The sequence below is a fragment of the Bipolaris sorokiniana genome (assembly GCF_000338995.1).
Source record: "Bipolaris sorokiniana ND90Pr unplaced genomic scaffold COCSAscaffold_1, whole genome shotgun sequence".
Taxonomy (NCBI): domain Eukaryota; kingdom Fungi; phylum Ascomycota; class Dothideomycetes; order Pleosporales; family Pleosporaceae; genus Bipolaris; species Bipolaris sorokiniana.
The window spans coordinates 820540-847073 of NW_006911895.1; the positions used below are offsets into that span (position 1 = coordinate 820540).

A 26534-nucleotide genomic window follows, 5' to 3' on the forward strand; every position below is an offset into this window, starting at 1 on the left:
CATCTGAGAAAACTCCAATGACGGATGGCCCAAAATGTTCTAGGCCATTTCTCAGGTTCGTCAAAAGTCAATTTCGACTTCATTTACTATCATACAGTATGAGTTGAATTTACTATTTCCAATCCGCCTTTAGCGTATCAGATTGTCATTTCTTAGAAACGAATGGTGGGCCACGCCCCAACCTGCTAGAACCGGGTATAAAAATGACTTCACAGTCAGAGTAATGATTGGAACGAAGAGCCTATACTGAAACCTTGGAGTTGTAGTTGTAACATATCTGTAAGCGAAGCCCCACTTTCGAACCTAAAAAGGATTGTCTAGTGATGCATAATAATTTCTCAATAGACATACGCCCATTGGGCGTGACAATTAGATCAACTGTGGTTGCCACAAAGGCAGCAGCATAACGAACTATGGTTGCGACAAGGACACGGGTCACTCAGCGCAGCATACGGATACCTACAAATTCGCCATGTTTCGCCTGTCCGTCTCTCCCATCTTATCTTCGCCGCACATGTATTTTAATTCTACATTCAAACCATGCGGCTTTTCTCCTTGTGGCCCTCCTCGCTGTAGCCCTCCCCTATCAGACCCAATTTCTCGCATCGGCTACCGATTGTAGTCGACATTTTCTCAAGCCCAATGATTACCACGTACTCCCCTCCCCCCTCTCATGCGTTAAAGGATCTGCAGGCGTGGATACCTCGTTGAATGGAGTACCTCAGAGAAAATCCGTTGAAACGGTATTGCCCTAATAGACACATGAATATCAATAAGATTAGGATCCGCGGGCGCAAGGGCAGTTACAATGCCCTGATCAACAACATGGGCGTGCAGAGAGTCTATGCACAATACTGTATAAAGAACTGCAAACAAACACCAGAGTTGGGACTGAACGAGTACGCACGGGAGAAGACCAATAGGCTGTTGCCGAACCGACGAAAAGACATTCTGAAACGATATTATCTCAAAATACCATCTTCATATGTTGGCTTGAGAGGAGGCGCTTCCTCGCCCGATGGTGACAACTCTGGAAATCACAGGGTTGGTGGAAACGATAATGACTCGGACCAATTATCGGATGGAGATGATTCCCTATACCGGGTCGACATCCAAGGAGGTCTAAGCGACGGGCCTGCTGATATCTCGTATGATTATATCAATAGGAATGCTCCCGATGTAGATAACTTGAAAAATCACATGGCTCCAAACGATGCGGTTGTCAACGGCTCAGACGAACCTCACTATAATGGCGCTCCCGCAACGCAAGGTCACATGGAAGATGGCACCTCGGATGGAGAATTCAATGGGGACTTTGCCGCATCCGGAGACGTGGATGGTCATGTTCTTCGAAATGGTATGTCTGGTCATGTCTCTAATGGGCTTCACTATAATGGTGCTCCCGTAACCCCCCGGGATCACATGGATAGTGAACCCTCAAGTGAATACACTAACAGTACTGCTTTAGTACCTATACACCGGAATCATCATGTACCTCAGAAAAACACGCTTGCCCATGGCTTGAACGACCATTTCTCTAGTAGGAGCGCTCGCCCATCGTGGGGCCGCATGGCTGATAATGCTCGAGGCCCCCAGGTCAACGGCGTCAGCACCGCGCCTCCAACCAGCAGGCGAACCTCCATCGCTTCGCACCGCTCGCGCGTCGACAGCCTCCGCGATGCACAGCAGGAAGAAGATGACTACGTAATAGACTGGTGGCTCTGCGAACCCCTCGGCCGCACACCCTCAAACGCAACCCACAGCGCCAGCCTCGCCTGCTCTCTCGAACGCGAATACTCTGCTCGCCAGCATCGCTCCTCGCAATACTACAACCCCCTAGCTGGATACTACGACATCCAAGAATCCAGTAGTAGCACCGGCTCGACCCTCTTCCCCCCGCCCCTAAACAGCTTGCTCTCCCGAGTCCCGTATCTCGATCCCGGCCCTGCTTCCGATATCTGGCCTCCGAACCCGGGTCCTCCAGACTTGGCCCCACCCTCGAGACATGCCTCGGGAACTACTACTGCGGGGGCTCGCCCTCCTCCTCCTCCTCCTCCTCCTCCTCCTCCACCACCACCACCACCACCACCACCGCCGCCGGCAGTAAACACAGACACCGCTGCGGATAGTAGTAGGGCGCCGCTTGCTGCCGCAGGCCCGAGGAGGAGGCGGAACGCAATCCTTGCTCGGTTGCGTGCGACTTGGCGCAGTGTGAAGCGAGGAGGATCACGGTTCGGACATGACATGTCTAAGTGTAAGAGCCGTTGAAGTTTGAATCCTTTCTAAATTCTTATTATTATCTTTGATTTTTATTTGGGCGAACGATCATCCTTACCCAAACGGGGGAGGGGGGTTTGGTTTGGTTGCAGGCCTTTTGTTCACTTTGTTTCTCTCAGTTCTCTTATCATGCCAGTGAAGGTTTTCCAGATCGCAGAAAAAAACTATGGGGAGAGTTCTTGGGGGGGGGGGGGGGGTTGGAACGGGACACGATGCTCTGGTCTTTTTTTTTGAACTTTCCTTTGTGGTTTCGGGGGTTTTTCAATGCTGGATGGAAAGAAAGTATAGATGGTGATTACCTTGTAGATCATTACTGAGTTGATGGTGAGTTAGAGAATAACAGTTCTTGACTGAGTTTCCGTCTCCTTGTGGCATGTGTCTGGGTTTGGTAAACGATATACTCAACGAACCTTGTATTTGCATAGTTCAAACACAAACATGGGAAAGTTTGATCGTAATGGCTGGGAAGGTCTTGTTCAGAATGGTATGTAGAACCGATCTCACCTGCCACAAATGACGCACCACACTACGTTGTGCCTGGGGATCAATAACAGACTCGTCATATACGAACAATACATGAAGAGGACTACTTACAAAAGTACCTACCCCATATGCATCGACCCCAGCTCGGCAAGACTACCACACACTCTCTATCCAACAAACCCAACTTCCTCCAACGACGTCACAAATCCACTCAATCCAGCCAAAGGGTATCCGCCCAACACTTCTCCAACAGAAAAAAAAATAAACAGAAAAAAAAACAAGAAAAAAAATAACCAACACAACAATCCTCAATACCATCACCGCCAACCCTCCAAACCTACGCAAACATGACGCCTCCCCCCCAAGTACCAGCCTCGCTCTCTCCGCAGCACAACCCCAAGACAACCTCCAAGAACCTCCAAGAAACCCTAAGACACCCGCCCCGTCTCCCCCCAACCCCTTGCCTCCATACCATCAGGCAGAAACCCAGCGACCCTCCCCACATTCAACCATCCCCTCCCCTTCAATTAAGTAAACCCAGTCTAATCCGCATATACTTACACGCAAAGCCACCCCACCCGCCTCCCCACTTTCCCGCAGCGCAGCCACCAAAGCAAAGCAAAAAAATTCTAGCACAGGCTGTCGATTTCTTTTTTGCTTTGCTTTGTCCTTCCGCTGCCTTTACTCAAAAAATGCATTCTCAGCTTTGGTAGCTCTGGCGCAATTAAAGAGCAAGCGGAACGCAAGACGGACGGTCCGCACCATCTAGACCCTTTCCCCACTCTCTACTCGCATACCGCAAAGAAAGAGCAAACAGTAGAAAGAAAAAATTTCTTTCAGCTACCAACTTACCACGCGCCTATGTGGCATCCATTTTTTCTGTTCTCTTGGTGAGGGGAAGGGCAAGGGGGGAAGGCGAAGCCGGTCGCTAGGCTCTTTTCCGATGCACGAGATACGGTACACTAGCGTTTTTAGTTTTCTTGTTTGCGAGGGCAAAAGTGGGTTTTCATTGAGGGAGGCATTATGTGGATGGGGCTACTGTGACGTTGCGCGGCTAGTGGGTGGGGGGAAGAAGGGAAGGGAGGGGAAAGGGGAGGGGAGGGGAGGGGGTTATCAGAGTTTGATTTGTTGTTGTTGGTGGATGGAGAGGAGAGGATCGTAGGAGGGAAGGGAGGGGGGATTAGGAAAAAGATGGTAGCGTCGGGTACGCTCACCGCTCGTCGTGTTTTTTTTCCTTCTTCTTCGTCTTTCCTGCTTCTTGTTCCTTTTCCCCCTCCAGCTTACTCATGGGCTTGGCGTGGTGGCTGTGACTTGGCTGTGGAATGCAATATGGGCACCACAAGTCATGTATATTTGCCGTGAGAAGGTTAGGCGCTGGTGTTGCTATTGGTGTGCGCATTAAAAAGGCGTTTGCCGTAGCGTAAGCTGAAAGGAAAAAGAAAGAACGTTCAGGTGAGAGTCTCAGATTAGTCTGGACGGTCACATGTTGGCACACAGGGAGAAGGGAATGTGATTGCGAGTGTCTGTCTGTGGCTTAAGTGGCGGGAGCTGGTGTGCAAGGGATAAGCTGGGGAGACGTTTTTTTACTTTCATAGCGGCAGTGGTAAGCGGGATTCACCCGTTAAACTGACTTTCGCTTTCCCATGATTAAATTCCCGCTCGCTCGACCTTACTGTGTATTGCTCAATGCGGGTTATGTTTAGCAAGATCTTGGGGTCCTCCGTATACCGGCGGTTTGAAGACCCACCGATGCATATGTATGGCTGTCGCGGCCGGACAGCGGAACAGAAATGGATGACAATGACATTAAGAGGGCCCCAGCGATACGTGGCATTCGGTATCGCATCGGGTACAGACAGGCACATGTCCTGCAGTTGCTTCCTGTGCTTGGCCAAGGGGGGCGGTGCCAATGTGAGAACGCACGGAAGAAATGGGTCCAGGGTCTTATTCCTTTGCGCACTTGGACGGACGAGCGATTGGATGGAAGAGACAAGGGTGGATGAAGGGAAGGGAGAGACCTACGGATGGCTACGCGATATGCGTGCGTGCCTTGGCTCCTTTCGCCGCAAATACCACCGTGGCGCGGTTGACGTTACTGTCATGGGTGTGATGAAAGCAACAGGAATAGTATGGAAGTACGTAACATGGGTCAGTTCCTCTTGGAAGGTGTGCTGGAAGTCGCCGTCTCTCGCTCCGCTCCTCCGACAATCCATCCTGTATCTCACCCTCCTCTCTCACACAGCCAGGAATCCATCAGTAAGATTTTTTTTGCTCGAGCAAATGACCAAGGCACTACCTGATCTAAGTACTGGCCAGGACAGCGCACAGTGTACTTCGGACCTGCACGCTCCGAACCAAAGCTGAAAAAGAGAATAGGGAAAAAAGATCGGAAAGGAAAAAGAGCGGTACACTAGTGATGGGCTAAGCTGAGGCGTGAGATTGGAGAGAGCAAGGACAGGGTCTCTAGCCCATAATAGTCTCTTTTTCTGACTCAGTTTGCACGACACAACACATGGCGGAGACCGACGGCTCCATGCTCGAAACGTGCTTCCCATTCCTTGTGTCCCGCACCGTCCCGTGACAAGCCCTTGCCCTAAACGTCGTTTTTCATTGCTTTTTTGCTTGCGGCGGGAACGCCCCATGTCATTGTCCCCAATGGGTAGTTCCGAGGAAGGATTATCTGTATGATAAGTATGCGGGGGGGAGGGGGCCTCGGAATACACGGGTCTGATACCAGGTTCGAGACATTTCACGTGTAGGCTTAAGTGATGCGGCCCCGTGTGTGCGCGTGCTGCGGGAGGGAAGGGGGATGGGAAAGGATGCTGGGCCGTTGCGGTTCGTGCCTGAAACGAAGAACAGGCTGAAAGCGAATCGTGACAGGTCCGTCTACGTACCCTTGCCAATCCTTCTTGCTCGTCTCACGGAATCAATAAACCCAACGGAGCCCAGCAACCAAGATCAAGTCAGACGGGAAGAACCTTGAACCTGGCCTTGATAATAGCTCCTTATAAGTTTTGTTTCACTTTCGGAGGAAAGGATTGTCAGGGCAATGAGCCTAGTCGTGTGCCTCGGCGTTTGCTCCTTTCACCTGATGTCAGTTTCCGAATTGGTCTTTTCCGACTTGACAAACAGCTATAGCTGCAGAGCGAACAAGTGTTGTTTGCGAGTGCGACATCCATGTAGTGAAGTCGTATTCGTTCTTGGTTCAGTGGAGAATTGCCCTGCATCTTGTGCTCGGCCAAGTACTTAGGTGGATGTTGGACGCCCTATGACGGTTGCCAACTTGTCCTAGCAGCATCGCGGCTCAAACTTTGCTTCTCGCTCCGTTCCGTTAATCCACTTAGAATGTGTTGGGCAAAGGTTACTGTACGCTACAAAAGCGAGCCCCGTCCAACTAGTAAGGTTAGAAACTCACCCAATTCGACAGCTGTAATAGCACATACATGTACTACACGGCTGGTTCGCTTCGTGGGCTGATCATGTGCACGCCGGCAGCCGACGGGAAGACAAAACATAACCTTTCCACACTTGCTTTGGCTGGCCTCGGCTGTGGATAGTGGTAGAAAGATAGTGATAGCGCCACCAAGCGTTGACCTGACATGGCCGGATCATCATCTGGCCGCCCGACACAGACACAGACACACCAACGCCACAAGATGTCGGTACACTAAAGCTCAGGACCAAGAAGGTCCTTTGTCTTCCCTGCATCTGACAGCCCTCTGCTCCAAGCGCCATAGCGCCTCTTCCCGTGCCTTCCAGTAGTCAGAAGCAATCATCCCCTCCAGACTAGATAGCGACGGCGGCACTGCTACCGTACAATGCATTAAGTCCATATCTCTGTACCATGCAACAAGTACGGCGCCGAACCAAGACCAATGATGTGAATCTCGATGTAACTCGAGCAGCATCGCTCACAGTCGGCCGGCTGGGCGCTCCGTGCCGTACCGATGTCAAATGGCTTGATCGAGCAGTTATCGTTGCCGATAGATCCCGATACGGAACCGCGGTCTGAGGACTTTTCTGGTCGATAGCGTTTGTTTGGCGTGATGCGCGTGGCGGCTGCCGACGCACAGGCTGGTGCGACCATCGGGTGTCAGTTGTGCCAGTCATGCGTGTAATGAGCAGAGAGGCCTGGTACGATGGACAGTCGAGCTGCAAGACATGTCCAGTTTTCCTGGTACTTGGATCGATCGAGAACCGGGTGCCGGAATAAGAATGAGAAGAAGAAGTGGGAAGTGTGTGGTCCAAGCTGTCCGTGGCAGGTGGTTACTTTTCTCTTCTGTGGGGGGGTGGGAAGCGGTATACACGGAAAAGGAAGGCATTACACGTGTGTATCCGTCCTCGTACTCGGATCGACCCTACGTTGCTCATGCTTATGTTTGTGTGCAACCCAATGCACACCACGTTCTCTTGCCCCCAATGAATGTGACTCAGCATGGTGGTGGTGGTGGTGGTGGTTGCATACATGGCAGTAGCAATGTTAGTGTAAGCTGACACACAAGGGAAGACATGCTCTTCACTGTTGACCAAAACAACCAAAACCCAATAAGCATTACACCATCAAACGTCTTCAATTTAGATAGCTAGTCCAAAACGTAACAAGAAAACGAAACAAGAAAAACAAGTACTACATAACGTTGCTGCTGATGACCCATTTGCCTTTGGACGTGTCTTTACGAGTAAAAATTCAGATAGCCGCCCACCAGTGAGAAAGATCCCAGACAGAATAAAGAGAAGTTTAGAATGCGGTAGAGACAGTTAGAAGAAGGGGAATATAGCAACCGCACCTAAATGGATAACATGAACCGTAACAAAGATGTACAGAAAAGCACAAACTACCACTACCCCAGCCAATGCAGTGAAGCATGTAAAGAGCTGGTTCGACCCAGGCCTTGAGATGATGCGGCTATCAACCAAGCCTCCGTGACATGATGCAACCCTCCAGTTCTAAAAGCTTGCAGGAAAAGACAGAATACCACCCAGTTTAGTAGCTTATGTTCAACAGAACAGCCGGAATCAAGCGCTTGCCGCCAGACGTTAAAAAGATGACACACCCACTCCGGGGACCAGAATGAGCGCGTACATCGTCAGATTAGCAACCTCCGCACTCGAGATGATAGGAAAACAGGAAGAAGAAAAAACAAAACAACCCCGGAAATGACAGTGAGGTAGATCTTTCAGTATTAAATAGAAAAGTCTCGATGCTCTTTATCGCCGTTTAAAAGCAGAATTCCGCCCAGAAAGCATGCTGTTACCAGCCAGAACTCCTTGCGATAGCAGATGCCGACAGGACAGGAAGAAAGGTTGTACCACGAGGAAACAGATAAAGGTCGGGTGCCGCAGTCAATCGAATTTTTTTGCTGTATTTTCCCTTTGCTTGATCCAGTTTGTGTGTAGCGCTCTCGAAAGACCAGCTTCAGAGCATTCCCTCTGGTACGAGACAAAAGATTTACATGGGTCGGCGATTGAGCATGTTGAGCATGGACGAGTCGGTCGAGCTGCGAGCCGGGCCATTGTCGGTTACTAGGTCGTTAATACGCATACTCGGCCTTGCCGAAGCTTGCGATGTGGGCGGTGGTGGCGTGCGGCCATCGCTGCGGGGCGGCGGAGGCTGTAGAACACCGTTCGTTTGAGGAGGAGCGCCGTAGTAGGGTGTGGGCGGAGCACCGGGCGTCGTGGGTGCTTGCGAGTGTGGCGAGGACGAATTGCGACTTGGCTCATAGCGATAAGCGCTCTGCGGGGAGCCCTGGCGCGGCGGTTGTGCGGCGTAGTAGGGTTGAGCGGGTGGAGGACCAGAAGAATATGCGGTTGGTGGGTTTGCTGTTGGGGCAGCCGATGTTAGAGATGGTGGCTCTGGGTAGGCATACTCTGGTCCCGTGCCTCGATGAGGAGCCTGTGACGCTGAGCCAGGATGTGGCGGAGGCAAGGTTGGAGTGTGAGGCTCTGGGTGAAGCCTCTTCCTGCCAGCCATGGCGTCACGGCTTGCCTCATCTGGTGAAGCACCTGGCGGACCATATTCAGAATGAGCTTGGTACGGACCTGCAGTTGGGCTGGGCAGATACTGCTGCGGACGCGCCGGCTGGCCATAGGGCTCACCATGGCTAGCAGGAGGAAGAGGCTGGCCATAGGCACCATACATGGGTGGAGGCTGGCCAACACCTCGCCAGACGGTGTGGGCAGGAACAAAAGCCTGAGTCTGTGCGGAAACGGGTGTGAAGATGCAGTCTTGGTTGAACCTCATGCAGTTGGAGCAGCGACCGTCCTCTGTCGCCTCGAAGCCCGAGCATCGAATCTATGGGGAAGGGTAAGCTATATTATCTCGATGCATTGCGTTGGGCGATCAAGTACCTTGCGACGTCTGCAGTACCGGCAGGCAATGGCAGTGCGCTGGCGAGGAGCTGGCGGCTGGTGGTGCTGCTGGACGTATTGCGGTGGTGGAGGCTGCTGGCGATATGGATCTGGTGGAGGAGGAGCACGCGTCCACTCATTGGGACCTGGTAGACGATAGGGCTGCGGGTGCGGGTGCTGGTACTGAGGATGTTGAGCCATGTCGGGTCGTGGCTCTTGGGGCGGTGGAGGAGGGAGCGTGGTGCTCATCTGGATTGACGTCAAGTGTCAGCAAGCTGTCACCCAGAAGACGAGATGACGTGGGCACTACCAGTGCTGATTTGCAAGGCTCGCGTAACAGGCAAGAGAGGACGAGCGAGCACGAGAGCGACTTACATGGGGAGGGGGCGCATAAGAGCCATTCGCAGGCTGCTGCGATGTAGGCGGCTGCCAGTGGGTGGGAAGCTGGCCTTGGCCACCCTGGTGAGGGAACATTGCTCGCGGACGAGTGGCGGTAGCGGTAGGCGAGATTGTGGGTGGGGTGGGTGAATGTGAATAAGAGAGGCAGAGGGAGAGAGGGCGAGGGAGAGAGCGTATGTGTGCGGTGAGAGAGAGAGAGAGTGTGTGTGTGTGTGTGTGTGTGTGTGCGGGCCGTCTAATTCGATGGCGGGCACAACGTGGTGCCTGTCAATCACACGCCGCTCTTGACCAGTGCAACACACAGATGGGCCAGCCTCGACGTCGACGTAAGTGGGAGGGACGTTGGTTTTGGTCTGGTGGTGCGGGAGATCCTCTGGGGCGGGTGAGGTGTCACAAAATACTGGCAAGCGGGCCGCAAGGTCGGCTGTTGCTGCAGGTGAGAAGAGAAGGCAGAGCAAATTGGGCACTTGTTGCAGAGCCAAGCCGAGGTGGGCGGATCGGAGGAATGGGGCGAGGGGGTGTGTGCACACACAGGACAAGGGCGGTGGGCAACTGGGCTGGTTGGGCGTGTCTTGGGGTCGGGGGTGCGTCAGCTTGCGAAGGGGGCTGTCTTAGGTTGAGGAAAGGCTGTGGAGGTGAAAGGCTTCTCGAAGCGCGTGGAGGAGACGGGACCCAAGAGCGTGGAAGCGAAAAAGGAGATTCAGGTTGGAGCGGCCGCTATTACACTACCCACCGCGTGCCCGAGAACTCAACCTTCTCGCCGCTTCTACTAGGATGGCGATTTTATCCCTGCCCGCCCCATGCAGCGACGACGGCGACGGTCCGCCAAACGCGCTAAAGGCCATGCGGCATCCTCACTTGCATTGGACGTGCAGCCACACCACCCGCCTGCAGCAGCAGACGCAGACGGGCGAAGGCAACAGAAGGTCCTGGAGCGGCGCCGGCGGATGGATGGGCTGGTGGCCGTGGCCGTGGTCGCGGCTGTAGCATTGCATCACGCCTCCCTTCACCCCCCCCCCCAAGCGGGCGTCCCACAGCAACGACATATCTGCATCCGCCAATCCATCAGCCCGCCATGCCATCCACGGCGGGCGTGGCCTGGCTGGCCTGCCCCCTCGCGCCCAGAGTCAGGCCCCTTGCTGGTTGGCGTATGACCTAGGAGCCCGGGCCCGTGTGCATGATGATGCTGCGGGCCGGCAGCTTGCTTGAGATGTATGACTCGCCAAGAGCTCGGGGACTCCCGTCGCGCTGTGATCTACGAGCCTTTAATTATATACAGGCCGCTGCAATCAGCGTCCATGTCACCACCGCCCGCGGCCGCCTCGCCGTGCCAGCGTGCTTTGTCTGTCGAGTCTGCACCGCGCGGCCGCCTCCCAGCCGTCGTCGCAGCCAGAGGGGCGTCGCGCACGCATGCACGCAGAGTGGCATAGTAGTGCCAGTACTTAGTGGGAGCACCTCGGGGCTCTTGAGTCGTCGACGGGCCGTCTCTGCGTCCTTCCTTGTGTCGCGTCCTTCGCGAAGGACATAGCTCGGGACATGCGACAGCTTACGAACCACGGTACGAGCAGCTCGTCATGGTCGCACCGTGCTTTGCTGGCCTTGCTGAGCGGCGGCGGCTATGCTGCCATGCTGCCCGCCCGCCACGCATGCTTTTTGGACTCGTCCACGACCAAACACTGCCATCCAGATAGTGACGACAACTACAGTCATCTCGCATCGTTGATGCCTCAGCCCCCCCTCGGCAGGCATGTGCGTGAGCTTCTGCTTCATAGGCCACGAGGCGGCCTGTTGCCCTTCATCTGCTGCAATATCTGATAGGGCTGATCAATCCGGGCGCGTCGGTCGTTTTGCTCGTCAAGGACGGCAGCATCCCTGTCGTGACAGTTGGTGTGGAACACTGCGGCAACGGCCTTGTGCTGTTTGCAGCGTTGTGACGTGACTTCCTTGCTATGGCTAGTCAAGGGCGCGCGCCCACCGGTGCGACTCGGCGACCTCAGGCACTCGCTCGCTCGCTCGCTCGCGGGGCAGTGTAGCACGCGGGAGGGCCGATATGTCTTGCGCCGGGAGAACCGTTCGCTCCAGCCAGCACCAGCTCCAACTTGCTCCAGCGACTCCAGCACCAGCAAATGACCGCTGCAAGCTCCACCATTGCCGGTAGAGTTTTCGTCTCTGCCCAGCCTACTGCATAATAGTGCAGGCTCTGGCCAGCCTTGCGCCTGAAGGCATGCCCGACATGGCCGCTTTCTCAGCTGCCATTGCTTCGTGTAAGACGGGCGGCATCCGACGCACCTCGCTTTTGTCCTCGAATCACGCCTCTTCATCCGGCCTCCACAATTTGGCCCATCGTTCGTCCCTTGCGCCGGCGTACGGCTTGCAGACCCGCACCCATGGCCAAACGCCTGATAGCCCTTCTGATTCGACGCCTGCCATTTTTTCTGCAATACACACACAGACAAAGAGCCTTTCCAGGATTTTCTCTCCCTCTGCCGGAACTCCCGCTGGTGACGAGGCTCTCTCGGACTTGCGCGGATGTAGCCACCACGAGGCAGGAGAATGGCGAAACGCCCAGAGCGTATTCAGCCTCGGCACCTTACCGGCCTGTTTTCGACTGGCTGCATAATGGGTGACGACGCAACGCTCCAGCGAAGAATCGTCAGCCCGCCGTAGTTTGCAGCTATCCTTGGGGCGCACCGCCTACCTTTTCTTCATTCCCTCTCTCCAGATTGGGGCGGACGGCCCGCGGAGCTTCAATCCACGCCTTCCGCAGCCAGGTTGCAATCAATTCCATCAGCCAATCATCCACCCGAAATTAATATTAAATTTCCCAGTCAGCAAAAATTCACGCTTTCAAATGGCTGTATATATATTTGTGTGTTTATGTGTGTGCGTGTGCGTGCCTTGCATTTGCTGGGAGGGGCAAATCTCCAATGTGCACCATGCGCAGCCAAAAACAACAGCAAAACACCCCCTGGTCTGCGTCACAAGACGTGATGACATACATACCTCGCTCGAGCCTTTGCACTTTGCGACGTTGCTGCGAGCAGACACTCACCGGTCGCGGCAAAGCGTATTTGATTATTGTTGTGCTTTGATTGACTGCCACACCGCATTTCGACATCCGAGTCAGTCACGAGCCCATGTTTAATGAGCGCAGATGCAGCCAGCGGTCCCAGGGTACTCAGAGACAAAGAACGGACCATGAACGTGTGCTATTGCCACGGCGGTCATCACCTCCGTGTTGGCAGCCTTTTGGGGGAGCGAGAGCGTGAGCGCGAGTGCGAATGCGAACGTGTATATGTACAAGTGTGGATGTATAAGTGTGTGGTGGGCAAAAAATAAAAATGCCGTCAATTGCCGCTGGTGGATGACGGTTACACCAACCGAACGGTGCATTTGTGGGGTAAGAACAGCCATAATGGATCTTCACTCGCCCTTCGGTCGATTCACCCCAAACAAGCACAAGCAGCAGTCCGCACAACGCACATTAAGGCTGCGGCGCGACGCGCATTACCCCAAGTATGGATCCTTTTTGACAGCGGTGAATCGAGAGTGCGGAACAGCGCGTGGATACAGCATGCCGGAGTCACTCGCTTGGTCCCAAGTGTGTATCAGCGGGCCGGGACGAGGTGTGGAATTCCCGCATATGTCCCGTTGACGTTTAGATTAACGAAGTTTGTGTCACACAACTTGACCCCAAAAGATGCAAGGCCTGCAGAGTGCTGCAAGCATGAGTGGTTCGTAAGCAGTAAAGAAGACCCGTGTCGCTTGTGCCGCGTCTCGTGTGCCGCGAGCTGCGCGTAAATCCAAATGTGGTTATATCAGGCGGGAAGACATCATCAAGCCTCCGAGACGAATGGCGTCCTGTGCGACGCCTCCGCCGTCTGACAGGTTGCAGGCAGGGAAGGGGCACGTATCAACCAACTTTGACAGGACGCGCATCGACGCTGCAAACAAACATTGTCTATAAATGCGGCAACAAGTCCTGTCAGAGGCGCCGTTCGTCGAACCGTGTCCATGCATCAATGCACAAGCATCCTTCTGCATCCTGATGGCAACTTTTGGCTCGCCGCAATTCTATAATTTGTCCATGTATAAGCTGGGACGCATAACTTCCGTCCTTGCAGTAGCACGGTGCGAGGGAATACGCCCTGGCGGGTAAGCAGTATGTCCTCTGCGCTTAGCTGCCTGGTTTATTGGGGAGTTCGTTACCATCGTATGATGCCCCCAACTCCAAACGACGTCTGAACAACGACAAGCCGTACCGCTCGTGTGGACATGGTTTGAGCATCGACATGTTTTGGCTTCTGGAAAAAAAACCAATCGTGTGACGAACGCCGGCAGATGTCATTTAGAGCGACGGAAGGGGTGGGTAAGCGGCCACAAGCCGTGGCGGGACCATTGATCAGCCCGAGTGGTGCTAATTCGCGGAAGAAAGAATTATGGCGACCCATCGGTGTGTTGGATAAAAGGGTTGGATATTACCTGGCGATGCCCCACGAGCACACCGCTTTTTAACAAAGTGCGACGAAGACCTCGAGAAAAAAATTGCACAGGAGCCGCCAAAGGGGGGAGCAATAGTCCATGACAACAGACGAGTCGCAGCTGGGCATTTGACTCACACGTGTTCGTGTTGGGGCTGATGGCGTAAGTCTTGGGCAGTATCGCCGGCGGCCGAAGAGGGTGATGCTGTCGAGGAGCTGCACTGCATGGCGCTGACGGAATCAATGCCAGTGCCAGTAGCTAACCGGCTGCCAACTTTGCGCAGTCTCGATGAGCTGGTGAAGCCATCGTCATGCCATGCCATGCCATGCAGCTGGCCTTGATCCGACGCGTTAGAGCAGCACCCATGCATCCCAGACGGACAATGAGTGCGCCCCGGGCCGTGGCCGTATCAGCCTAACGCAACGTGTACAGCATGTCACAGCAGTTAGGAGCGTGCGGAGAGGGCAGGTGATGGGGCGAGCGGGCAGAGCAGTGGGTGCACACATACCCCAGCAGGTCGAGCGAGGGTGGCAATGTCATCGACGGGCTGGGAGGAGCAGCGGCGGCGGCGGCGGCATGGATGCGGTCATGGCCATGCCTCGAGTCGAGTCGAATCGCATCGAGAGGGAGGGAGGGAGGGAGGTGGCAGCTCGCTCGCTCGCTCGCAGAATGTGCTGTGCTGTGCTGTGCTGCGCGGTGCTGTGTTGTCCTGCCCCCTCCCCCCTCCCTCGCCCCCGCAGCCCCTACCCTGCTCGGTTGCTTGGACTTGGACTTGGTTGCGCGCCGACAGGAGGCGCTAGGAGAGGGCGGCAGGCCCGCGCCAGAGGGCAGAGGGCAGAATCAAGGACTGGGACCGGGGGGAACGGAGAAGCCTTGCCTGTTCGGTACGATTTGCGTGGGCTAGGATCTGAACGTGCAGCAGACCCGAACGCTACACTAGCGCGTCACATGACCGTTAGTGTCATGCGGTCTCCCGCAACGCCAGGCGCGAGCGAGAACGGGCTCGCCGGCTAACGCACGATGACTTGGCTCGCTGCATGGCCTTCGCTTGAGCCAGCCAGTCAGCGCCACTGCCGCAGGGTTACACAGGCGTCTATTGGCGGGCTTCGCGCTTGTGGCCCACCACCACTGTCGACTGCCTGCCCCCGACGCCCAATCCCTCGACCCGCATGACTTCGGCCCCAGACACCGCGCCATGAACATGCGTTGCTGAAATTGCTCTTGTCAAGCTTCGTCATCCTCTCCATTACATCCTGTCTGTGGTTGGGCGACCCATTGCCTTCATCTGCGTCTGCACCTGCACCTGCACCTGCCTATGCCTCCGCCTCCTCATCTGCACCATCGTCTGCATCATCCTCGTCTTCGCTGCTTGACCCCGACGTGTCCTCCTCGTCCGGCATGACAACGCTGTTGAGATACGTAATCTGCACCTCTCGTTAGCCGCCATCCACGCCCAATGCCTCGTCAAAGAATGCGTCTTGCGCTGTGCGGGTGACTGCACCGTCGCTTGCCTCCTACAGGGCTCTTCCTAACAAGCTGCTGCCGCTTCTGCCCTGCCCTGTCCAATCAAACACCCATACCCTCCATCTTGGACAAACGAAACTGCAAACTTACAAATGGCACCATTGCCATTACGAGCTCAGCTACTCGCTCCAACCCGCTCGTGCCGACAATTACTTCGTCTGCCACCGTACGACCAATCGTGAAGTTGCGGAGCCGCAAAAGATCAATGTCTTTGTGATCATGATCGTATCCCTGGCCCACCTGTCAGCAAACCCTATCAGGCATAGTCCCAAATGCATCCTGTCCGTTTCGTTGCTGAGCATTGAGAAAAACTGTCGACTAGCTGAGCTGTCGTCCTAACCGCTGCGCTCGGCTTATTGGATGCGGGGCGGCCTGAAACTCTAGTTGCCCTACGGCACAGCGTTGTAACGCAGAAGCTCCAGATACACCCTCCCAAAGCTTAATCCTCCCGGTTTGCAGCGGGTACACGAGTAATCCTATCATGGCTGTTGCTAACCTTAAGCCCGGATCGGCCGCCCGGACCATGGGCCAATCACAACCATGCCAGATGTGTCAGACGCAACGCTGACTTTGATGCCCCTCTGGAGATTGTTGCCAGTTTTGGAACAAAAGGTAAAATACATATCACTTACCTTGGGATTACGCTTCAAGGCGTTTGACTGGTTCATGGACAAGCTTGCAAAGGCCTTGACCGCCTTTTTATCGTCGTCCTGCACTCCCCCCAGAAAGGTTTCTCTGAAGTTGCGGTTTCTAAGGACAGATTTGATCTTGTGCGGTTTGCGATCGATGTCGTGACGAAGTTTAGCAAGAGCTGCTGCGTCTGGTTGCCAATAGCCACCACCTTACAAAGTTAGCACATGACTGCATATTTTGAAACCAAGAACACCATGTAGGGATCCATGACGCTACCACATTGCAATTGGGAACGACGAGCGTCCAAGCACAACTTCGCACCGAAGCGCACCGAACCCGCGCGCGATACCAGCGTCATCATGCGGCCCGCAGCCGAACCTCGAGGCTATCTGACATGTTACATCATCAGTCTCCAAGAGGGTAGCGACTGCTGGAGCACATTCATTGCCATGTTCCACTCGTGCAACTGGTAGCGCTACCCAATGGTACAGTGCAATGCCCCCTCGCACTGCAGATACAATAGCATTGTTACTGCTGACCAGGATTGGTACATTCAGCACAGCGGCAGCAGAATCATCTTGCCCGTTCCTGACAATAGTCGCGCAGCCGTGACAATACAGTGCATGATATTGGTCGCAAAACTCGGTAGGGCCAAAATACAACACACAGAAATTCAGCCTGTGATGATCACATGCGTATGACCATTGGCAACACATGCAGAGAACATGCATACTTAGGCCGATGGAAGACGATGGTAACCACGAGGTCAAGTAGTGTGCGGAAACAGGATCCACAACAACGCGCAGCTACACGCCATCCCCAGAGCAAGGAGCTAAGGAATGTGAACATACCTACAAAACTTCCACCTTTTGGCTGCACCTGTATGTAGTAATGCGCATAGGGTCCCTTGCGTCCAGTTCTTGACCATGCCGCGGAGAAGTAGGTCTGCAACTGTCAGTGCACGTCCCAATATACTGGTCGAAGATACAGAGTTGATGTCTTCCACTAAAGTATGGATTGCCATATTTCCCGATAGTTGAGCTAGTAGATCGAATCCTCTGACAACATAAATGTTCGCCAAAGCCTTTTCTCCACTAACGGTGAACTGATACTGGCTTACCTTGTAGGGTGTTGGGTCTTTGGAGAAGCGAATATCTTGTTACGTCAGTATCTTCGTATGATATCTTTGCGCACACATCTCACCTCTGTAGATCCGGTAGATCTATGCACGTTAACAGACAGACTAAAATGGATTTGGGTGGATACTTACCACGTCCTTGACTGGCAACTCCGGAATTGTCTCGTCTGCTTCAATGATCTTTTCTGATACCTTTTCTGCAAACGTTGTAAAGTCCTGAAATGCCACTCTAAAGTCAGGGTCATGTACTACATAATTGTTAGTCGACCTTTGCACATGATTCCCAAGATGCTTTGAACGAGAAAAGACGAGAAAGATATACTCACGCTTTAGCCAACTTCGATCGTTATTGGCTGCCAATTCTTTCAAAAAGAGTATAGTGTTTGGATGAATCGTGTGGTCCAAGTATGGCGTATCACCTGCATCTCGAGCTTTCGGCTTCTTGATGACTACCCGTGTTCCCGGCTCAAGTTTAGCTCCTGGTTTCCACAACTCTTGCTCATCGGAAATTTTCTTGTGAATAGGAAGGCTCTTGGCAGCGCGCCCTCGTAGTTGATGGTCCTTGCTCTCATCATCTTCGTCGCTGTCAGTCACGTCAGCCTCGGACCCGACAGATGATTCTTTGTTGTCATGATGCTCATAGTCGGAGGCCGCGCCATCTTGTTCGTCTGCACTAGAAGATACTTTTCTTGCTGATTTCTCGTCTGCATCATCTGTGTCGGTGCCTGGATCAACGTAGGATTTCCTTGCAGTCGCCCTTGCCCTCTTTGACTGTCTCTGCGGAGTTTCCTGTGCAGGACGCTTGGAAGAGCTCCTGGGCGCGGTGGATTTGGCTTCTTTGGTCGATTTACGTGGCATTTTACCGTTTCCAAGGATCAACAGAAGTGTGGTAGAGCTACTACAGTAGTTGTAAGTGACTTGGTTTGTTTGTAGGTCGGAGCGCGCACTGGCCATCGATGACGCACACGAACGCGAAAACCCATCGCGGTGTCACGAGTTTCGTCCGCCCTGCCAAACCACGAACCCCTTATAGTCATGGCCACCCGCTTCGCAGCTCGCAAGCAAAAAATACTCGCCCAGCTAGATACTCCCGATGCCGACTACCACGACCTATCGCCAAAGGGCTCTATCGATGCCCCAATTCGAGGCTTGATTGGAGAAATCAACCGCCTCGAAGGTTTTGTCACGACCAGCAGCTGTTCAGGACGCATCAGCGTATTCCTGGAAGGCCGTAAGGCAGAATCTGCTATCGAAGACCTCTCTGTTGAAGGTGGTGACTCACGAGCTGGGCCTGGAGGAAAGGGCGGCGGGGGTGCATGGCTGTTCCTCTCTCATGAACCAGTCCAAAACGTGGATGCAAATCATGACTTTCTGCCTGATTTTGGACTGAAGAAGTCCGAAGCCGATAATGAAGGACCAAACATTTCTAGTAGATACATTCATCTCAAATTCGAGCCTATGGTGAGACTGTTGGTAACGGCGTCATGCACAATCTAACAATTCTTAGATTTTGCACATTTTGACTGCAGCTATAGACGATGCCCAGCATGTCCTCAATGCAGCACTTGCAGCTGGATTCCGTGAGAGCGGTGCTGTAAGCCTTGGATCAACGAAAGGAGAATCAAACCCTATAGTAGCCGTTCGATCAGCCGGTTATTCCTTCGATTCCATCATAGGATACCAGAACGCAAATGGAGACAACATTACTTTGGTGAATGAGAGGTATTTGCAAACTTTAGTATCTATAGCAAACGAGCGCTTCAAGATCAACCTCGACCGAATAACCCGGTTTCGCAATGCACTCCTGGAGACGCAACAACAGAACACTTCACACCCACCTGATTGGGAAGATGCAGATGCCAGGAAAAAGAGGAAGAGAGCAGAAGGCCTTGCACGACAGCAAGCTTTAAAAAGTAACGATGAACAAGACAATCAGAACGAGCTAACAGAAAGGGACCTAGATGGCATTGGTGGGATGTTCTCATGATACCACTAATTGATCTTGTTGATAGTAAGGCAAGCAAACCAGCATCAAAGAAAGGGTTGCAGTGCATATGTCATATGTTCAATGTCACAAGTGCAAATTCAAACATGGTGAATAGTAGACTTTATTGTGACCATTCCTGTAAAACGTACTACATTACCGTGAATGGAGGGTTTTCTCCATACTGTAGAGACCTGAGCGCAATGTCTCCGATTTCCACCCTACCTGCATTTCGTCTTTCCAGGAATCCCCTATTACATGTCAAACCACCTTTTGACCCATTCGTGAAGGAATGTTGCCATAATATGTTTCCGATGCACAGGCACTGTTACGCTTCTCGACCAATGACAGCGTCGGCTTTTTAGCTTAGTTTGTACTTTGACAAGTTTCCGATGCTAGATCCGGCGACTTTTATCCTAGCCCCACTCCATATCACAACTTCACATCTACATATAAAAGGAGCATGCCAGCTCTGTCCTATAGTTTCAATTCGACTATCACACCTCAATCATCTCTGTTTCTCTGACTTAATCGCAATATTGTACTACCCCACCTGCATCCATAGTTTACCTACATTTTCAACATACACAAACAAGCTGTACACCATGAGCCTCGCAGACGCTAACCGTCAATACTTTGAGTATGGTTATATTCGTCTTGTTCCTTCCCCTTGCCATTCAAAATTCTCCCCTATTCTATCTTGACTAATTCCTACAACAATACCTCATCATCTAGCACAAACGTTTCTGACACACTGACAGCTCCATCTCGGATACTTACGATGCCAAACCCTGGTTCGCAACAGTAAACAACCAAGTTGCCGAAGCCCTACGCGGCGATCTGTCTTGGATTGGTATTCCGCCCGCCAATGTTTCCGCAGAAGGACAAGCAAGCGCAGGTACCCAGCAAGTCCGAATGCTGGATTATGCCTGTGGCACGGGATTAATGACGAGGGTATGTCTCTTCATCCCTCATTCCACTCCTCCATCTCCACATTTTCGCTCTCCGATCAATTTTTTTAATTAGTCGAGAAAAAGCGACTACACTGAGACATTCCCTTTACACGCACATACGATTAAAAACAAACGCCCTAAGCCTATCTGACATGCTATAAACTAGATCTTCGCCCCCTACATTACCCACACAACCGCCATTGACATCTCCCCAAACATGATCTCAACTTACACCTCGCGCTTCGCCTCCGCCTTCCCCCAGCCCCTCACCATCACCACCGCGGTCGGCAACCTCTTCGACAAATCCGACCTCAACCCCTCCTCTCTGGACGCACCAGAGTTCCGTGACTTTGACCTCGCAACTGTAGGCTTCGGGCTCCACCACTTCGAAGACGTAGTATATGCTGCGAAGCAACTCAAGGAGCGGTTGAGGCCCGGGGGTGTCTTGGTTATCAATGATTTTCTGGAGGGAGGAGATGTGTTGGCGGATGAAGATGGAAAGCCGGTTGAGGGAAGCCCGGGGAATCATGCTGTGCATCATCATGGTCATGGTCATGGTCATAAGCACGAGCATGGCCACAAGCACGACCACAACCATGAATCTAGCGACAAACACGACTCCAGCCTCCACAGCAAAATGGCTGCTTCAGTGGTGGTACCGCACTTCACCATAGATGGTGTGCGGCAATTCTTCTCGGAAGCGGGTTTCGTCGATGTGGACGTCAAGACTATGAACGAGAAGTCGTACATGGAATTCGGCGGCAAGAAAATGTGGCGAACGATTTTGTTTGCGCGGGGAAGAAGGCCAATGGATGGTAATAACAAGGAAAAGAGTGAGTTGTAAATGCCTCATGCTGCTAGTATGGGGAATTGGCAAGAGATTGCGGAAGGAAGTAGCATAATCATTTCATAGAAATACAAATCTTAGAATGGAAAATATATATGTATCTAGGATATCGAATCTTGCTACCTCAAAAGACACAAAAGAAAAGAAAAAGTATCAAAGAGAAAAGGGCACAGAAAAAGAAAACGCCAAAACCTATACCTCATACTCCTTCCCTAACCTATCCACCCCAACCATCTAAACAGAAAAACAAGAATAACAATGAGCACCTCACCACTTCCCCTTCAATGGCAAATCCCGACTCGAAAACCCAACCTGGATCCCAATCTCTCCCATGGGCAATACCCAATTCTGCCTCTTAACATCCCAATAACTCAAATCGCGTCTCGTAACCTCAAACTGAACCAGCTTTCCCTTCCCCTTCTCAAGCTGCACCTTCTCAAACCCACGCAAGACACGAACAGGGAAATCCACCGGCTCGCCCGTCTCGTGATCCTTGTAGTCTTGGGGGAGGGAAATATACAGTTGGACGACGGAAGCGCCGTCTAGGGGGCCTTTGTTTTCGAGAGAGGCGGAGACAGTGAGGAGGATGGTGTAGAGATCCGGGTTGCCGCCTGGGCCGCCGCCTGCGTCGCTAAGTGGGGAGGATGGAGGTTGAGGCTGTGGGGGTCCGGATTTCTTGATGCCTTTGGTTGAGTCGAGCCAGGGGTAGATGTATTGTTCTACTTTGTTAAAGCCTTCAGGGAAGAGTACCGACTCTGGGTCTGGAAGGACGGTGGAGTAGGTTGGGGGTGTGAGGCCATCTGGTCGAGGCTTGGGTAGAGGTGTTTTTGCGCTCTTTTCTTCGATCATGAGGGAAGATAGCTCGAATTGTGTATATGAGAGACCGTAGCCAAACTCGAATCGGGGAGTGATGTTCTGCTTGTCGAAATAGCGGTAGTCGATATATAGGCCTTCGGTGAAATCTTGCTGAGGTGCAAGTCCGTCGGATGGACTTGGAAGATACTTGACCTTGCTGCCTGGACCAAAGTCGTCTTCCTTCTTAGCAATGGTGTAGGGTAGACGACCAGATGGGTTGACGTCGCCAAACAGTACATCCACAATGGCATTTCCAGACTCCGTACCTGGAAGGTGGGCAATGAGTACTGCCCTGACGTTCATGATGTCGATGAAATCCTCTAGGATGACAGATCCAACCGTGTGGATGACGACAACGACGTCGCCCATACCTTCTCCACAGTCTTTGGCAACATTTCTGATGAGCTCGGCACCGCCTTTTTGCAGATTGAGATCATTTCTGTCGCCTCGGATGTTTCCGTAGTGCTCATATCCTTCTCCTGAATCAGCGTTGGCGAAAACGATGCAAAGGTCTTGATCTTCGAGAATCTCCTTTTGGTTGGGGAGCTTGTTCTCCAACCAGTCTGTTACGTATACGGTCTCATTGTCAAACGCCTGTCTGATGGCAGATACGGGCTCGACCAGATACGAAAAGTTGACGGCACCGGAACCCCAACCTGAAGCCAAGGTCCCCTCGTTGCAGCTTTGATCAGGGCAGTGGTTGATGCCGTCGTGGGGGAGACGTGCATCTTCACCAAAAACGCCGACACGGAACTTTGCCTTGGCCTTTCCGTCGGTCTTCCAACCTTTGCGGTCTAGTGGCAGCATGTTGCCATCATTCTTGACCAAGACTGTACCTTCAGCTGCAACGCGACGCACCAGGTGTCCATGAGCTTCTTTTCCCTCTCCTTGAGCGTTGACGTACTGGTTGACCACACCCATTTCGTGATTCGAGGGGCTGCCTTCATGTAGTTTACCGATACGGTCGTTGGTCCAGGAAGAAAAGTTTGGCCCATCATTTTCCCACTTGTCCTGACCGACTTGGTACCAGGACGCTACGACACGAGTAACCATATCATCGACGCGATCAATGGGTACACTGCCGTTGAGAACTGATTTGGTGAGCTCTGAACCCCATAGACTGTTACCCTTGGCCCATCTGAGGCCATCTCCAGGCATGGTCATGTCCAAACCCGCCAGGGCGCTCGCCACACCCGAACGTTGCGCTAACCAGTCGCTCTGAACGAACCCCTGGAAACCAAGTTCGTCTTTCAAAATTCCGTTGAGCAGCTTCGAATTCTGGCAGGCATAGCTGGAGTTTACCTGGTTGTATGAACACATGATAGATGTTACACCTGCTTTGACCGAGTCGGCGAATGGCCATGCATAGATTTCATGTAAGGTGCGGTCGTCGATGTTGCTGGAGATGGCATTCGGCAGGCCCCACTCCCACGCCTGTCTGAAGTGTTCCTGTTCGTTGGCAATATAGTGTTTTGCGGTAGCCATGACGCCCTCGTCTTGGATGCCTTTGATAGTCGCGGCCGCTGCAATGCCTTGGAGCACGGGGTCTGAGCCGAATCCTTCCCAAACACGACCGCCAGCAGGCATTCGGCCGAGAGGGCCCATTGCAGGACCAAGTAGAACGTTGACACCTTTCAGTCGTGCCTCCTTGCCATGCGCTTTTCCGCGCAGGTAGAAGAGCTCCTTACTCCATGTCGCGCCAGTGGTGATGCCTGCAGGGAAGCCGGTAATGTTGTCAGCAAATCGAATTCCCAGAGGACCGTCCTGAGTAAAACGTTAGTGCATGTGGAGTGCTGTCTTTGGGGTGGTGCGTACCTGAAGACATAGACTGGGGAACTTTAACCTATCCACACGGCCAGTCTGGCCCACACAAAGATCCATGCTCCACCCTGTGCCGGTGGTAATGTTAACCTTCTCAGGTAGTGTCATCTGCTTGACCAGTTCAGCAGCCTTCTTGTAGCTCTCCTCCCATGCCTTGTCTGTTCCGCCCTTTGGCGAGGGGTACCACGGCGGACTGCGACCATCCTCAGGCACCGACACCTTGTATGCCCAAATTCCTCCCGAAGCCAGTAGCAAAACAGTAGCGGCGATAAATACGAGCAGCCAGCAGCAACAGCGGCCTGGTGCGCATTTGGATCTTCGTTGTTGGGTAGGGAATGGCGTCACGGCCTCGGTGTCTCGGTACGATGCTTTCCGGACCTTGAGGTCGCCGGCACTCTTCTTTCGTTTCAACTTGCTATCGAATGCGAGGGGGTCGTGTTCTTCGAGATCTTCCAGGGTCTCGTTGGACTCGGAGGAGAATCGCGTTGGGGTTTCAAGGTCATCGTCCACGGGTGCATCGAGCTTCGCGTACTTGCCGCGACGCAACTCGTGGGCTTCGTAGGGAGCCATTTTGTTGATAGAAGCGTGTCAATCCAAGAGGAGCAGCAGAGAAAAAGGAATATGTGGTGTTGCACGCGGCGGGGAAGGTGAGGCTATGGCAAACGGCGCGAGCGTGAAGCCCTGTTTATATTGAAGCTAGCATTGAAGCGTGTATATGTTTGCAGCAGCAGTTGGGTACAGTGATGCCGCCGATGCAGATGTGAGCGAGCGGAGACGATATCTGGTAGGACAATGAGTGTGGAGCAGAAGACAGCGCCGTCGACGTGGTGCGAGACAGTTTCACTCGGCGTCCGGCGTGTACTGGGGCCGGCATGTCGCCCTGCCCTGACTAGCCGCCGCCGTCGTCGATCCCATGGGTCCGCTCCCGCCCCTCCCATGTCCAATTGCGCAACTCTATTCATTCACCAACACCAACACACGTCACTGACTGACTGACTGACACCCTTGCACTGCGTTTGGCACCTTTTCACGAAAAACTCGATGGTGACGAGCGACATTTACATCGTTTCTATTTTCGACTACTGTTTGCTGGCTACCCCGTATCAGGTCGCGACTACTGACATTTACGCGCCAACCTGGTTCAGGATACCCTGGAGGTTGATGGACTTGGGGCGCTCGATGGGCAGACCCAATGCCCTGTCCCAGATGAGTTGTGCAAGAGGACCGAGACCACGGCTGACACCGAATGTTGCAGTGTAGTACAGAGTCTCCTTGAAGCCGTAGTGGTGGAAAAGGACGCCTGAGGACGAATCGACGTTGGGGTAGGGGTTCTTGGTCTACGACAAAGTTAATCACTGTTCATTCTCGATACCGTGATCGCTTACCTTTCCGTGCTCGGTAAGCACACCAGGAGCAACCTCCGAGTTCTTCTTTACAAGCTGGTAAACTGGGTCTGCTGCAATCTCAGGTCGTGCATTCGCAAAGTCCATGAGCGCCTCGAATCGCGGGTCAGGCTTCCTGAGCACAGCGTGACCGTAACCAGGGATGACTCGCCCAGACTTGAGAACGCTCCAGAGGAAGTCATTGACGTCCTTTTCACTAAAGTTGTTGCCAACCACCTTTTGCATGTCGAGGATGAAGCGCAACACCTCCTGGGCAGCCAGGCCGTGCAGTGGTCCAGCAAGACCTTGAAGACCGGCGCTGTAGCTCAGGAAGGGATCACTGAGCGCCGAACCGACGAGATGTGTGGTGTGTGCCGAGACGTTGCCACCCTCGTGGTCGCCGTGCAGAGCGAGGTACAACCGGAGAAGGTCTTGGAAGCCCTCGTTCTCCTTGCCAGACTTGCCCAACATGGCTGCGAAGTTGTAGGACCAATCCTGGTTCAGATCGATCTCGTTGGGGAGCGCACCTCCACCACGGTATGCGTTCTGGTAGATCTTGGCGGCAATGGTAGGCAGCTTTGCGAGCAGGCTGATGCAGTCGTCAAAGGTAGGCTCCCAGTAGTCCGCCTTGTTGATGCCCTTTTCGTATGCTTTAGCAAACTTGGACTCGTAGTTGAGGGCTGAGACAGCGCATGCGAATTGTGTCATGGGGTGGAGGTCCTTGGGGAAGTCATCCAGCATCTTCTCGACGAACTTGGGAATGCCACCCTTTTCGGCCAGCTCTCGCGAAAGCGCACGAGTCTGTGATACTGATGGGACCTCGCCAGTCAGGAGCAGCCAGAACATGGCCTCGGGAAGCATCTCAGTGCCAGACGTTCCCTTGGGTAGCTCCTTTTGGCAGTCCTTGATCGTCTTGCCGTGGAATCGGATACCCTCGTTTGCGTCGAGAACTGATCCTTCCCAGACCATGGCCTTGAGGCCCCTTTGCTGTTGTCAGTACACGCTGCTTATTTCCCTAGGATGCATACCTCATGCCGCCCAGCGCATTCTCGACCTTGACGTCACCGAGCTTCTTATCGCCATGTGCCTTGACCTTTTTCAACAGCTCACGCTTTGCGGGGAGAACCTTTTTGAAAGTCTCTTTGAGATCCGGCTCGGATGAGGATGAATAGCTACATGCTTGTACTGGAGGAAGTGATATATATCAGCATCTTGACAGGTGGAACAGAGGGCCGATTAGCATACCAGCCGCAAAAGGACGCGCCTGAGAAGCTTCAGTTAGTTTTTTTCGCTTCCAACACTATCAGTTAGACAGCCCAGAGCTTACCTTGGCCGCTCGTAGAGCTCTGGCAGCAGATCGTGCACTCAATGCCATGGCTAGTCTAGTGTGGGGTAGGCGCGGGGAATG

General features: G+C 53.2%; 9 protein-coding genes across 9 annotated transcripts; 4 read left to right on the top strand and 5 right to left on the bottom strand.

The window, feature by feature from the left end:
• The first annotated feature begins 3016 nt into the window (after positions 1-3016).
• On the top strand, positions 3017-3861 carry COCSADRAFT_31983 (uncharacterized protein). Its single transcript, XM_007695978.1, has one exon. It carries the CDS (start codon positions 3108-3110, stop codon positions 3471-3473), a length of 366 nt encoding a protein of 121 aa, XP_007694168.1. The 5' UTR covers positions 3017-3107; the 3' UTR covers positions 3474-3861.
• A 2295-nt stretch (positions 3862-6156) lies between these two features.
• On the bottom strand, positions 6157-6601 carry COCSADRAFT_207844 (uncharacterized protein). The gene has a single exon (XM_007696438.1). It carries the CDS (start codon positions 6493-6495, stop codon positions 6238-6240), a length of 258 nt encoding a protein of 85 aa, XP_007694628.1. The 5' UTR covers positions 6496-6601; the 3' UTR covers positions 6157-6237.
• Positions 6602-6886: 285 nt separating this feature from the next.
• COCSADRAFT_207849 (uncharacterized protein) lies at positions 6887-7292 on the top strand. The gene has a single exon (XM_007696439.1). The coding sequence runs from the start codon at positions 6900-6902 to the stop codon at positions 7233-7235; it is 336 nt and encodes a 111-aa protein (XP_007694629.1). The 5' UTR covers positions 6887-6899; the 3' UTR covers positions 7236-7292.
• A 917-nt stretch (positions 7293-8209) lies between these two features.
• On the bottom strand, positions 8210-9582 carry COCSADRAFT_21477 (uncharacterized protein; the record flags this gene model as incomplete). The annotated part of the gene is made up of 3 exons (XM_007695871.1): positions 8210-9052; positions 9109-9357; positions 9484-9582. The coding sequence occupies 3 exons, from the start codon at positions 9580-9582 to the stop codon at positions 8210-8212; spliced, it is 1191 nt and encodes a 396-aa protein (XP_007694061.1).
• A 5511-nt stretch (positions 9583-15093) lies between these two features.
• COCSADRAFT_105516 (uncharacterized protein) lies at positions 15094-18194 on the bottom strand. Its single transcript, XM_007696440.1, has 8 exons — positions 17611-18194; positions 17417-17532; positions 17350-17368; positions 17267-17301; positions 16998-17091; positions 16146-16354; positions 15604-15744; positions 15094-15413 (listed from the first exon to the last, which is right to left on the bottom strand). The coding sequence occupies exons 1-8, from the start codon at positions 18140-18142 to the stop codon at positions 15303-15305; spliced, it is 1257 nt and encodes a 418-aa protein (XP_007694630.1). The 5' UTR covers positions 18143-18194; the 3' UTR covers positions 15094-15302.
• A 99-nt stretch (positions 18195-18293) lies between these two features.
• COCSADRAFT_207921 (uncharacterized protein) lies at positions 18294-19381 on the top strand. The gene is made up of 2 exons (XM_007696441.1): positions 18294-18745; positions 18792-19381. Exons 1-2 carry the CDS (start codon positions 18320-18322, stop codon positions 19269-19271), a joined length of 906 nt encoding a protein of 301 aa, XP_007694631.1. The 5' UTR covers positions 18294-18319; the 3' UTR covers positions 19272-19381.
• Positions 19382-19703: 322 nt separating this feature from the next.
• On the top strand, positions 19704-21065 carry COCSADRAFT_130771 (uncharacterized protein; the record flags this gene model as incomplete). Its single annotated transcript, XM_007696442.1, has 3 exons — positions 19704-19908; positions 20030-20222; positions 20388-21065. Exons 1-3 carry the CDS (start codon positions 19874-19876, stop codon positions 21063-21065), a joined length of 906 nt encoding a protein of 301 aa, XP_007694632.1. The 5' UTR covers positions 19704-19873.
• A 135-nt stretch (positions 21066-21200) lies between these two features.
• Positions 21201-24549, bottom strand: COCSADRAFT_207962 (glycoside hydrolase family 3 protein). Its single transcript, XM_007696443.1, has 2 exons — positions 23739-24549; positions 21201-23687 (listed from the first exon to the last, which is right to left on the bottom strand). The coding sequence occupies exons 1-2, from the start codon at positions 24312-24314 to the stop codon at positions 21336-21338; spliced, it is 2928 nt and encodes a 975-aa protein (XP_007694633.1). The 5' UTR covers positions 24315-24549; the 3' UTR covers positions 21201-21335.
• Positions 24550-24868: 319 nt separating this feature from the next.
• COCSADRAFT_76504 (uncharacterized protein) lies at positions 24869-26501 on the bottom strand (the record flags this gene model as incomplete). The annotated part of the gene is made up of 5 exons (XM_007696444.1): positions 24869-25081; positions 25130-26108; positions 26155-26311; positions 26372-26390; positions 26454-26501. The coding sequence occupies 5 exons, from the start codon at positions 26499-26501 to the stop codon at positions 24869-24871; spliced, it is 1416 nt and encodes a 471-aa protein (XP_007694634.1).
• Between the last annotated feature and the right edge of the window lie 33 nt (positions 26502-26534).

What these genes read in the sequence shown, in the direction of transcription:
- COCSADRAFT_31983 (XM_007695978.1), top strand. Translation starts at nt 3,108, where the DNA reads ATGACGCCTCCCCCCCAAGTACCAGCCTCGCTCTCTCCGCAGCACAAC.
- COCSADRAFT_207844 (XM_007696438.1), bottom strand. Translation starts at nt 6,495, where the DNA reads ATGGCGCTTGGAGCAGAGGGCTGTCAGATGCAGGGAAGACAAAGGACC.
- COCSADRAFT_207849 (XM_007696439.1), top strand. Translation starts at nt 6,900, where the DNA reads ATGGACAGTCGAGCTGCAAGACATGTCCAGTTTTCCTGGTACTTGGAT.
- COCSADRAFT_105516 (XM_007696440.1), bottom strand. Translation starts at nt 18,142, where the DNA reads ATGCCACGTAAATCGACCAAAGAAGCCAAATCCACCGCGCCCAGGAGC. An exon ending in CCTTGAAGCGTAATCCCAAG is followed by an intron (nt 15,745 to 16,145) that starts GTAAGTGATATG and finishes CAGGTGGGCCAG; the next exon opens with GGATACGATCATGATCACAA. An exon ending in TAATGGCAATGGTGCCATTT is followed by an intron (nt 15,414 to 15,603) that starts GTAAGTTTGCAG and finishes CGAGAGGTGCAG; the next exon opens with ATTACGTATCTCAACAGCGT.
- COCSADRAFT_207921 (XM_007696441.1), top strand. Translation starts at nt 18,320, where the DNA reads ATGGCCACCCGCTTCGCAGCTCGCAAGCAAAAAATACTCGCCCAGCTA. An exon ending in ATCTCAAATTCGAGCCTATG is followed by an intron (nt 18,746 to 18,791) that starts GTGAGACTGTTG and finishes AACAATTCTTAG; the next exon opens with ATTTTGCACATTTTGACTGC.
- COCSADRAFT_207962 (XM_007696443.1), bottom strand. Translation starts at nt 24,314, where the DNA reads ATGGCTCCCTACGAAGCCCACGAGTTGCGTCGCGGCAAGTACGCGAAG. An exon ending in TCCCCAGTCTATGTCTTCAG is followed by an intron (nt 23,688 to 23,738) that starts GTACGCACCACC and finishes CGTTTTACTCAG; the next exon opens with GACGGTCCTCTGGGAATTCG.